At 51.2% G+C, this 11,915-nt stretch overlaps 1 protein-coding gene across 8 annotated transcripts in view; it reads right to left on the bottom strand.

The window, feature by feature from the left end:
• Positions 1-1,113: 1,113 nt before the first annotated feature.
• The window catches only part of SLC39A11 (solute carrier family 39 member 11), a 255,618-nt gene continuing 244,816 nt past the window's right edge, over positions 1,114-11,915 (bottom strand). For 6 of the 8 annotated variants that reach the window (XM_025210931.1, XM_006029467.3, XM_006029468.3 and 3 more), the window contains exons 8-10: positions 6,809-6,907; positions 4,097-4,255; positions 1,114-2,813 (exon numbers count right to left, since the gene is read on the bottom strand). In XM_025210931.1, the coding sequence (XP_025066716.1) occupies positions 2,735-2,813; positions 4,097-4,255; positions 6,809-6,907 (337 nt within the window). In that variant the 3' untranslated portion in view covers positions 1,114-2,734. Of the gene's footprint in view, positions 2,814-4,096; positions 4,256-4,299; positions 6,284-6,808; positions 6,908-11,915 lie in introns of those variants that run through there. The other 2 variants (XR_003095421.1, XM_025210932.1) reach the window with 2 other exon arrangements.

Below are 11,915 nucleotides of genomic sequence, written 5' to 3'. Positions count from 1 at the left end.
CAAATGGACAAGTTGGGAGTTATACCAGCTTCACCGGATGAAAATAAGGGTTTACCCCCTTCCAAGAACATTTTGCCCATGGACAGATTGCAAGACCAAGAGCAAGAAGGCTTTGCTTCGACCCCCAATTCACTGCATCATGCTGGCAAGTCATTTCTCAGACCTCTGCCTCAGTTTTCCCACCTGTGACATGGAGACAATGCTACTTACCCACTGCTATAAAGCACTTTCAGATCCCTATGTGGAAAAAGCAATTCTCCAGGAAAAGGTTTGTGATTCAACGTCACCTCTGTGCCGGGTGTAGCCTCCAAAGCGGTTTGCAGGCTATGATGATAGGAGTTGGAAAGGGCAGTGTGCGTAGTTCTCTCAACTGTCCAAATGGCCAAATGAAGGGAAGTGATGTGGTTACTGCCCTCAGGGCCTTGCAGCTTTGAGGTCCACACATAAATAACAGCGCCAAATTCCCCAATACGTGGCCTCCGTCTTCAACTGGGCAGATTGCCTTCCATTACCAAGCTATCCTCGACCTCTGCTAGGTCTACAAATCTCAGCCTGTGCAGCACGCAGGCCACCCAGATTAATACAACCACCTTACCCGTGAGCCACGTGCTCCTGCGATCGCAATAAGAGTCGATGAAAAAGCACCTGAAATCTAGGCCGTGGGGGTGCATTCAGTAGCCCATTTCAGTGCCTTGAAGCCCTCAGCCCCATCACCAGCTTTGCCTGTGCTACGAGAAAGTTCATCAAGAATGGCTTTCTTTACTGTCTTTCTTTAGTGGGGCCGGGGTTTCCATACCTGTTCCCCAGAGCTTTGTTTTCACCGTCTCTCCAGTGCATCCAGCATAGACCCACATCAGGATGGATGGATCGTCTGCACGATGAATCCAGCAAACTTTACTTGAAGGGTGTCTAGCTACCGAGACGAGGTAACAGTGTCATGCTTGGGACAGGTTACCTTTTGGACTGGAGATGCCTAATTTGGAGGCCGTCTCATAAAAACCTTGGACAAACCAAGAAGCTAAAAATGAAGAGGGAATGCAACTTTTCTTCTCTGGGGATTCTGTTAAGGGTTAAATAGAGCAGATTTAAGTCAGTACAAACTTTCAACTTCCCATTTATTGGAACCAATCACAGTTAAAAGGTCAGACCAACTGGCAAACAGCGTTTTTGTAGTATCCTGGACGACATACAGATAAGTACAAATGAAATCCAGCCAACAAAATGAGCCAGGGAAAAATTCCACGGCTTTCACTTAGTTCATTTATATCTATTCCCTTTGGCTGTGATCCTACAACTTCTCAAAGAGGACTGAGAGCGAGCTTATTGAAGACGGTGCTTCCACAATACATGGTCTAGGATGCTTAAAAATTAATTGGTTACAAATTTAAGCCCAGAGGGCACGAATAGTCTGAATATCAGCCAGGCAATCGGTGACTCACGGTGCCAGCCAACGTGTCTAATCAAACCCCTTTCCGGGGGGATGTCTTCCTCGAAAGTGAGGAGGGATGTGCGTTTTGCCTCAATTACGCGGTCGACTTCGGTGCTGCATTCTGCAGCTTTATGTGAAGCCATCAGATTCCCTCGTGCTGACTGTACAAGTGTGCGTCCACCTGCGAGAAGCACGGCTTGTTCCCGATCTGTTAAAACACGTTGCTCCGCAGTTGGGGAATGATGATGAGCCAAAACAAAAAAAATATGCTTGAAAAAAGAAAGAAAAAAGCTGAGCTGGTGCATTTCTGACTGCTCACGTTGGGCAATTAACTGATCAGTCCTATTAGACCTGGAAAATGAGCTGTGTTAACAAGGCCGGGCTCTTCTAACTTAATGCAGGCGCCTTCAGGGGGAAGCCGGAGATGGAAAGCTAAGAGAGCATCCTCCGGGAAGAGCACGTGTTAGTGTTTCAAGGGAGTTTTCACCGAACCGGTGATCTATCAATGATATAAAACACGAGCAAATACCAGAGCACCGGACAAATATCACTAGTGTACAATAAGGCCCCATGTAGAAGACATGCACCAAGGGGAAACCAGTTGCCTTCCCCGCTTTTCCAGCTGGACGAGGTGCCCATAAAGTTTCATTTCTATTGGTCCAAACTACTTGTATCCATCCAAACGACTAATGCCATTAAAACAAAACAAAACAACCCCAAGGACCAGGAAGATAGATGAGATGTGCTGCTACCGACATACCTGTGTAGATTATAGATGTGCTGGTACTTCCAGACACCCAAGATGAATTCAGAAGTGCAGACACTTTTGATCATTTATCCCAGTCAAGAGTCCCAGTGCTTAACCACAAACCAGTTCAGACATTTGACCACAAGTTTCTAATCACCTACAGATGAATCAAAAATAACAGAGAGACCTGACCATTACAGACATAGACACATGTCCCAGAACTGAAGGAAAAGTCAACAGCAAATAGCAGCCTGGCTGATACATGTCTTATCCACAACCCTGTAGAGAAAAAAAACATCTGGTGGCAGAGGAAACCCAGGACCTGCAAGGAGCCACCTGTCTGTGCTTTGAAAACTGTCAACATGAGGTCACAGGTCCACAAAAAAAAACACAAAAAAAAAAGATATATATAAAATCATAGGTAATCAACACCAAACTGGATCAAAAATATATACACAAAAAATAACTCTAGGAGGGCAAAAAAATGTTTCCAGTTCCAACAGTTGCTGCACAAATTGCTCCGATGTCATCTTCCGTTGGCCAACAGTGACCCGCCACTACCCGAGTCCAACATCCAAGGACATCATCACCACAAACCCTAAGATGGAGGTCCAGGAAGCCAGCTTCCCATTGCCACTGTTAGGAGAAAAGGAGAGAGAGTGAACTCCTGTGTTCATTTAAGGATGTTAATTTAAGGCTCAAGAGAAGGTCGGCTTGTCATCTGGCCTACACAAAGCAAGGACTCTTCCACCGTCTTCTTTGTTCCCCCAGCCCTTTATAAGCTTCACATCACTTGAACCCCTTTTCCAAACGAAACAAGACGCATCCATGCTGCCTGGAGTATCACCCTGCGCCATCATTCAGAATGGACTCCTTTACTGCCCAGGGGCTGGCATTCAGTTTACAGCTTTCTTTTTTGCACCTTAAACATTAAGCTTGATCTCCCTCCACCACTGAACCATCTCAAAGACCAAAGGGCTGAGGCTTTTCAAAGCCTGCTTTTAGAGGATTCAGACATGCAACTGCACCAAACTTAATGGACGACACGCGGGCAGACTTAAAATGTCAAGACTTTGCAGCTGGGAGAGTCATTTACGGTGCATTTTGTACAGGGTCTAGCACAATGGAGTCCAACCAGGTTCAGGCATTTAGGTGCTTGTGCATGAACACACATTCATTCGGAGCCATTTCAGTGCTAGTGCATGGACACGCATCCATTTAGGTGCTAGTGTACGGACACACATCCATTTGGAGCCATTTAGGTGCTAGTGCATGGACATGCAACCATTTAGGTGCTCGTGCACAGACACACATCCATTTAGGTGCTAGTGCACGGACACACATCCATTTAAGTGCTAGTGCATGGACACACATCCATTTGGAGCCATTTAGGTGCTAGTGCATGGACACGCATCCATTTAGGTGCTAGTGCACAGACACATCCATTTGGAGCCATTTTGGTGCTAGTGCATGGCCATACATTTAGAGTCATTTCAAAAGGGGAAATTGTCAAAAGGGCAGCAGCTATTACGCTCTAATTGTCAATTATGGACCAACCAGGGATGATATGAATGTAGCAAAACTGCCCCAACTTAAGACTAGGTGGAGCAGTGTTGAAGTAATAAGTGCGTCCATATATCCTGTTAGAAATGTTTCCGGCAGCTGCAATAAGGGAGGTCTCGAAAGGCAGAAACATCTGTAACCCTTGAAGACCTACAGCCTTGCCCCAGCCTAGAAACAAAGGTGATGAGTTCAACCTGAACACTCCTGAAATGAAACAAATACCTTAAAAAAAAAAGAAAAAGAAAAAACCCAGCATGTGCCTTAGAAAAAGGGCTTTTCACACCTCTGCAGCAAGAATTGAGTCATTAACACAGGCCAGACAGAGCATGTGGCGGTATTGCCCAGCAGTCCTTCACCTGGTTTGTGCTTCGGGGATGATGTCATCCATGACCACATAGACCATCGCGCCGGCCGCAAAGCCCAAGGCGTAGGGGAGGAGGGGCTCCGCCACTACCACGGCAAAGGCACCGAAGATGCCAGCGATCGGCTCCACCATGCCGCTGAGCTGTCCGTACCTGGAAAAGAAACACGGCTGAGCCCCGCTGGGCAAGGTCTCAAGAGACGCAGGACATTGTAGGCAATGCTGGGGACCTGAGGCTCCACGTACAGTCAAGCAACCTACCAGGGACCCTATTCTTCCCCACATTATGAGGCTTGAGGCCCTGTGATCCAGACATGTGGCTCTAAAGCTGTTCAATGAGTCTGGGGAGAACCAGGGTTGCCTCTCAGGTCTCTATCTGTGCGACCGCATTTGGCCAACTCTGTCCCCGGCTGGTGGTCTGAAGGCCAGTGTCTATCCTACTAAGGGCTGCCTTTGCTCTCTCTAACTGGTCCTACACCCCCTTCTCTAACTGGTCCTACACCCTCATTTCATAGCCCCCCACTCCCATCTAACCGATTTCACCAACACGCCTTCCTCCCAGCTCCCTGCATGGCAAGACACCCAGCATATGTTACCCAATGCCACATTAGGTTGCCATCCTTTGGGTGCAATATCTCGTGGCACAACACTGGGGAACCGCTGCCAGAATGCACTGGGAGCGACGTGGATGCACAAACACAGGCAACAAGAGCAGCAGCGCGAACAGACATGTTCAGTGTCAGATAAAACACGCAAACTGGTCACACAAGGTGCAGTTGGTGTCTCTAGGACCTGAGACAGGGCAGACCGGACCCCCTGCAGAGCAATGGAAAGATTGGAAATTCAAGTGTAAAAATGCACAGGAACAGCAAACAGAGTCGGAGCTGAGGCAGGGGCTCTGGCCTGGATTCCTCCCTATGTGCTGAGCGCACACCAGGCATCTCCAAAGAGATCTGGAAGTCTCTCTCTCTCCCATGCCTCCTCCAAGGGGGGACCTGTAGGATGCTGTGAAGCCCAGCCCCCGAGGTGGGGAGCGGGAAAGCTTCCCTGGGCCTAACTGGCATTGCATCTTCCGGGCAACATCACCTTGCCATGGTGCAGCATGACACAAGACACAAGCCTCCAAGGACACGGACCCAAGTGTGCAAGCACCTGTCCTCTGTACCAGACAGCACCAGGCAGCACCTGACAGATCAGAGCCGGCTGCAGGCGGGCCTGAACAAAACCCCTCTCCCTCCTCCTCTGGCTTGCAGACCCTTTCAAACATCGGGGTCGTGCATGCTGTTATAACCCTCCAGCTTACCACCCCTCTCCTTAGTGTCTGTCTCAGGTGAGCAGTGCAGCAAGATGCATTCATTTAATTATGGGAGGGGGAGAAATTCCCCACCCGTCTTCCCCGTAACCTCCTCTCCATCATGGCACTTAGCACACAGGTGCCAGCAGCGCCGCGGCCTCATGCTCCCAGAGTTCACACCCTTGGCTCTTTCGCCTCAGGAAGAGACGTGGGTTTGAAATCCAGCCCAGAGCCAAGTGAGAAAAAAGCTGTTTTTAAGCCTTGTGAGTTAACCGCAAGTGCTAAATAGCCAACAAAATGAGCTGGTGTGAACCGCAGGGATGTTCTCCATCGGAGAGAGCTCCCTGCCCCCAGCTTCTCCTGCTGCTCTTAGGACAGCCCTCGAAATGGGATGCAGGACAGCAGAGACCAGGGGCTCTGATCTGTGCAGGGGAGAACCGAGAGGCAGGGGATGCTCTAGATAGACACCTTCCATGTTTCAGGGATGTATTTGAGAGCCGTGTTGGTCTGCGACGAAAAGAAATGCAAACCTCTAGAACTCTTGGTTCAGAGATGATGCCTTTTATTAGTTTATTAGTTGGTCTAATAAATGTATTAGTTGGTCTACTAAATTTTAATCATGCATTCATTAGTTGGTCTAATAAAAGGTAACATCTGTGAACCCAGAGCTCTACAGGTTTGCATTTCTAGATAAAGCACCGCACTCGTGTGCTCGCTCTCAGTCTTGCTCATCCCTCTTTGGTTCATACAGGTCAAGGTTCCCTTCCCATGCCCAAGACCACTGTTCTCCAAGACCACAATTCAAGCCAGCCAGGATGGGGCTGCTTTGGAAGGGCAGAAGAGCATGTTTCCTTTTCTCAAAGGTGGAAATCAGGCAAATGTCCAGTCCTGTGAACATAGAGACTGATAATAAGCACTTGCAGCACTCTCCTAGCGACTGCCCGGACCAGCTGCAGGATGCAGCAAAATGTCAAGGCCCTGAGGAGTCCTGAATATGCACCAGCCATAGGGGATCATTGCAAATGGATATGTGCAATCCAGGACCATCAGCTGGGGGTGTTATTACCGGCACTGGTGGCAGACGACAGAACAAGGAGCAACGTCTCAAGTTGCAGCAAGGGAGTTTTAGGTTGGCTATTAGGAAAAACTTTCTATTCGGAGGGTGAGAAAGCACGGGAACAGGCTCCCCAGAGAGGTGGTGGCATCTCCATCCATGGAGGTTTTTAAGATCTGGCTAGACAAAGCCTTGGCTGGGATGAGATCGTTGGGCAGAGTCCTGCTCGGAGCAGGGGGCTGGACTAGACGTGACCTCCTGAGGTCCCTTCCCACCCGGATTGTCTAGGGTCAACCCGAGACTGCCTCTCAGGTGTGTGTTGCAGAGTGCAAGCAACCATGCAGAGGAGCCCTACTCACCAAAACGCTTTCCAGGTGGAAAAGCCAGCGCCACGCAATGGGAGACTGACAGCAAGGCCTTCTGGGAAATTCTGGATTCCGATCCCAATGGCTAAGTTTCTGCAAAAAAAAACACACGACACCAAATGTGCACGTCGTATCGCATTCCTTTGGGAGGGGGAGGGCAGGCTGCCACAGCCGCCTTAAAAACAAATACAGTTATTAAATATGTCTCTCAAATGGAAGTGCGTTCAGCCCTTGGGGACTCTTCTAATCATGCTAATACTTTGCACTTACACAGCGAGTTTCATCTTCAAAGTGCTTTACATCAGTTAATCAACCTTAACACCCTCCCTGGAAGCCAAGGAAATGCAGAGGAGAAGAAGAGCGGCTTGCTGGAGGGCCTTTCCAACTCACTCCCAAAACTGTGACCGTGGGGAACAGGGCTTCTTCAAGGGGCCTGGGAGGCTGGCAAAGCCGTGGCACCACACAGCACACCCTCCCCTTGGGTGCGATATGCAGCCACAAGGATTCGTGTGTGTTGTGCGGACAAACTGGCAAGTCCCATCAAGATAAAATGACCCTCTGCTCCTCTACGTGAAGGTCCACGCCAGAGCCAGGCTGCGCTGGAGGCTTCAGACGGCCACACTGCTGCAGACAAAGCATCCCGGGGGCTGGAAACACCAAGTGAAGGAGACCTTTGGGCTCCACGGTCCAGGTTTTGGGCCACTCAAGTTGCCACCACGACTCTTGCGTGCTCCAGCGGCTGCTCAGCTCCCGGGCTCTGCACCAAAGGGGCTCCCCACCATTTATCGGAGGCAGCCCTGCATTGCTGGCTCTCCAAAAAGAGCTGGTTTCCTCCTCTCTCAGGTGCCTCTGCCTTCACAGACAGGCCCATTAGATGATCTCCGGTTTCAGCCTGCTGTGATAGCCGCCATCAGATAACGCCGGGGTTAATCCCTCTCATTTGCTATTAATCTCCCCTTTGTTTGCGGCGTTGTACAGTCACTCTATTGTTAGCTTTTATCACCTCCTGCCTGGGGCGCAGAGCTGGAGGGTGCATCGGGAGGAAGGAAGCGTGCACTTCACCTACGGGCTTTAGGCGGGGTGGGAAATGGCTCCTGAGGGTACTCAGGGCCACGTCCACGCACAGCAGTGAGCAGATCTCGGTGCCAGAGAAGGGGCAGTGCCCCCGGGGCTACCCCTGCATCAAACGTGGCTGCAGCCCAGCCTGCTCCATGAGCAAAACCAGACACGGATAGATTAGGGACAGCTCCACCTCACCCCAGCCGTGCAGCCACGGGGGTGAGGGACCGCGTGCGTGCACCGAGCTGCCCAAAGAGCAGCACAGGGGGTGGAGAGCAATCAGGAGAGGCCCACGGGCTGCACTTCATTTCATGCTCTAACCACCGCTTTTCCTCTCGGCAGCAGGGTTGCAAAGAGGCCTCACGTCAAAAGCAAGCTGGTTACGGGAGCGGGTCCCCTACACCTGCTATAAGCATCCCGTTCCATGCTCTCATGGCACAATGATGAGCAGGCTTGCCACCAAGGATGCTAGCCATGCCCTGGCATGGTCGGCAGGGTGGGGTGGGAGGGTTGCTGGGGAGGGGGAAGACAGCACCCGGCATTCAAGTCACCTTTCCCAAGCAAGAAAAGACAACTGAATAATGAAGGTGACGGGCAAACTCCAAAACCAGAAGAAGCACCGAGATGGCCTCAGTTGTAGGCATGATACAGGCCTGTGAAGTTGGTTTCTCAGGGCCTAAAAGTCACCTCAATTGATGCCGCAGGGGCCTCGAGAGCTCTCAAACCAGGGACATGAGGAACGGCGGAGCAGCTGCTAAGACTTAACCCCCAGGCAAGGAGCCAAGCAAGCAGCACTCCCCTCCCCAGCCCCAGCACATCTCTTTGGACTCCGTCTCCTTGAGAAATGCCTTGCTCCCCTCAGCAATGCTGCAGGGTCGGGGGCTCATGTGGAGGGAAGGAGAGCCAGCTGCGGTGAAGGTGGCCTTTGCACTGAGCATCTGCATACCACTATTGCTGCAAATGCACTCTGCAAATGCACACATTCACTATATAAGACCCCTGGCATGGCAGCGCCAGTGTGGCTGCTAGAAAATGAGGGGCTGGCAGGTACCAGCGTGCTCTTCATTGCTTCCAGGTTGGAAAGGAGATTTTCATGCCCTCTCTGAGCTCTTTCACACAAGGTTTTCCTCAATGACCCTTAAAAGCATCACTTATTTCACTCTGAGTTTGACAAATGGGCTCGGCCCTCATGGACATGAAGGGCTCAGTGCCCTGGAGGGCACCATCCAGGCAAAGCTCACACCTCTGGGCTGGGCTGGGCTTTCCCTGCCCATACTCCGACACCGAACATAAATCCTCATCTGAGACGCCATGTCCTAGCAAGCATCCTGCAAGGATGATACTATTAGGATAAAAAACAGTGCTTGTGGCCCCCGCAGCTCCCAAACAATTATTTGGGTTTTTAGGCATCACTGTAGGGACCAGTTCAAAGGAATGGTTTGGAGGAGAAGAGTGAGCTGGTTTTGGGGAGGGGGCACTTATAGCATGATACCCATGCGTTTGGCCTGGGAGAAGACAAGAAGCTGGTTTGCACTGGTTAAAATGCTGCCCCCCACTCAGACAGCCCAAAGTCAATGCCAATGCAACGGGCACGCCTCCACCCTAGTCCGTGGTGCTAAGTCAGGGTGCACCCACACTACGGGAGCCCTGTCGGGTGGTAATCCCGGAGCAGGGAGCGCACACGAACCCTTTGCAAGACATCCCCAGGTCCACACTGCAATTCCAGCTCTAGCACAGAGAGCCGGGACAGACCCTGCAGCCTCCCAGCCCCTAAAGGGACCCGAAACCTCCGCTCAAAGCCAGTGCCGCTCGTTCGCCAGGCGGATGAAAGCTCCCTTTGCTGCTTTAAACACTTGTTTCCTATTAGTAAAATAAGACTGGTGAGAAAAATCGCTCTGGGTTGTTTAAACTTCTACCATGGTTTACAGGAGAGAGAGAGAGAGGCGGGCTAGGGGGGGAGGCTGTGGGTTTCCTTAACCAGGACAGACTATTACAATCAAAAACATTATTCAAGGGAGAAGAGGGGGGGAAAACATCCCTTTTAGAAAACAGTGGAGCTGCTGTCTGTGCTCTGGGGTTTTTTTTTTTTCCTTCTTCCCTCGCCTTAGCACAAAGCAGCTATTACTAGCCCTGACCACAACAAATTAATGGGTGGGAGAGGGAAGTGTGAATGGAGGGGTCTGTCCGAAAAGAAACCGCAGGCTCTCTTCCCGCCCTCCCCCTACTCCCCACGGCCCCAGGGAGTGGGGCAAACCCCTCTGTGACCTCTCACCACCGGCCGAGCTTAAAACAAGGAGTCGGTGAGAAAGCTGGGATGGGAGCAGAGCAAAAGGCAGGAGACGTGGGGAAGGGAAAATGAAGGAAGGTGAATGATATTGGGAGGGACCAGAGGGGTCCGGCTTACAGCCCACTCCCAAATGGGTCACAAATCCGCCCCCGTGCACATGCACTTCGGGGTCCAGATAATAGCAGACCCCAAAGATGATTCAAGGTCCCTGTGGGAACCCAATGAGATGCCTGGCTAAGCTTGCAAAGGGGGGATAACGGGGCTAGCTCTCCTTCCTCCCCCTGCTTCCAGCCTCATCAGCAGTGGGAAACACCTGGTGCACGGTGGGATCTCGTGGAGAGGAGGATCCACGCAGCCACGTGCCGGTGCTGCTCCGGAGGGATGCGTCAGGGCTCGGCTGCTTCGAGCGGAAAGACCTGCAACTTCGGCGGCTCAAGGACTGGACCTCAAGAACCGTGGTAGAGGTCATCCTTAAATCAAGGGACTGCTGCCACCAATGCCAGCTTAATGCCATCTCCCCTCCTTCAGGCAGATCAAAAAGAAGCAAGACCTGCCTCCACTCGCCAGGCAAATGCAACAGGTCTGGGGGTGGTCAACCTTTCTCCCTCTTGGGCTACAGGAGCGCATCCCCTGCCCACAGCCGCTCCCAGTCGTTTTATGGTGTCTGCAGTCTTTGGCTTTTATGGCCTCTACGACCTTAAGGTTTTCTCACAGACACTGCTCAATGTCTATCAAGGTGCAAATAATTCATTAACAAACCCACGGGGGTGCTGGGAACAGAAGGGACCTTCTCGCTGGCTTTGCAGCCCAGGATGGGTACCTCCCAAGCGCTGTGCCCAGGCCACCTCCGTCTGTCTACGAGGGTGTCTCTGCAGCTGTTTGGGTGCCAAGGCGAGGAAGATTTTACTCCAGCACCTGAACCGCAAACAACACTCTCTCTGCTTTATAAACTTCAGACACCTTTCAGGCTTGCTCCCTAGCTGGGTGAAGAGAGTTTTGTGGGATGCAGTTGGGAGGAAAGCCACAGAATGAAATAAAGCCGCATTGTGCGTCAGGAAAACAAAGGCTTCCTTATTAAGGAACTAGGTGGAGGTTCTTGGAAGCCTTCCTCCCATTGCAAAGAGCACGCATTGTAAAGCAGACGCGGAGCGACCTACTCCAGCCGCTCAGCCCAGCAGGAGCTGCATCAGCGGTGGAGCATGCCTGGAGGGCTTAACCCTCGGACCAGGCCAGGAGCCAGCCTGGCGAAATGGGCAAGGCGGCCAAGGTGTTTAAACAGGGGGTATTCGAATCAGACCCTGAGCTGGCATTCGTGACATGCAACTGGACAGGCCACTCGTCTCTGGCATCCTTGAATACGAGCACGCTCGTCACCGGCGCGGGAAGGTGTCCTGAGCAGAGACAAGCACGCTCCTGATTTTCTCCGATTTTAAAAAATCCCCAATGTTCAGGCTAAAAAAAAATATGACCTCAAATCTACATTTTTCCATGATTAAAATGAAACACCACTATATACATATCATATTAGTGGCGTTTCGTTTTAATCATGGAAAATTTGGGATTTCGGATTACCTTTTTTAATCCGAAAATTGGGGATTTTTTTTCCATCAGGATCCCACCCACGTGGGAAGGTGTCCTGAGCAGAGGCAGACCTGGCGGGGAGCTCAGGACAGCTGGGTGCTGCTCCCGGGCTCATTTGGGCAAGTTGCTTCCTGCAGCATCTAGCAGACGGAGGTCAAAACCATAAGTTCTTTG

Source organism: Alligator sinensis, unplaced genomic scaffold (genome assembly GCF_000455745.1).
Source record: "Alligator sinensis unplaced genomic scaffold, ASM45574v1 scaffold282_1, whole genome shotgun sequence".
Classification (NCBI taxonomy): domain Eukaryota; kingdom Metazoa; phylum Chordata; order Crocodylia; family Alligatoridae; genus Alligator; species Alligator sinensis.
Note: the sequence above shows the minus strand (reverse complement) of the source record. Positions and strands in the feature narration are given on the sequence as shown.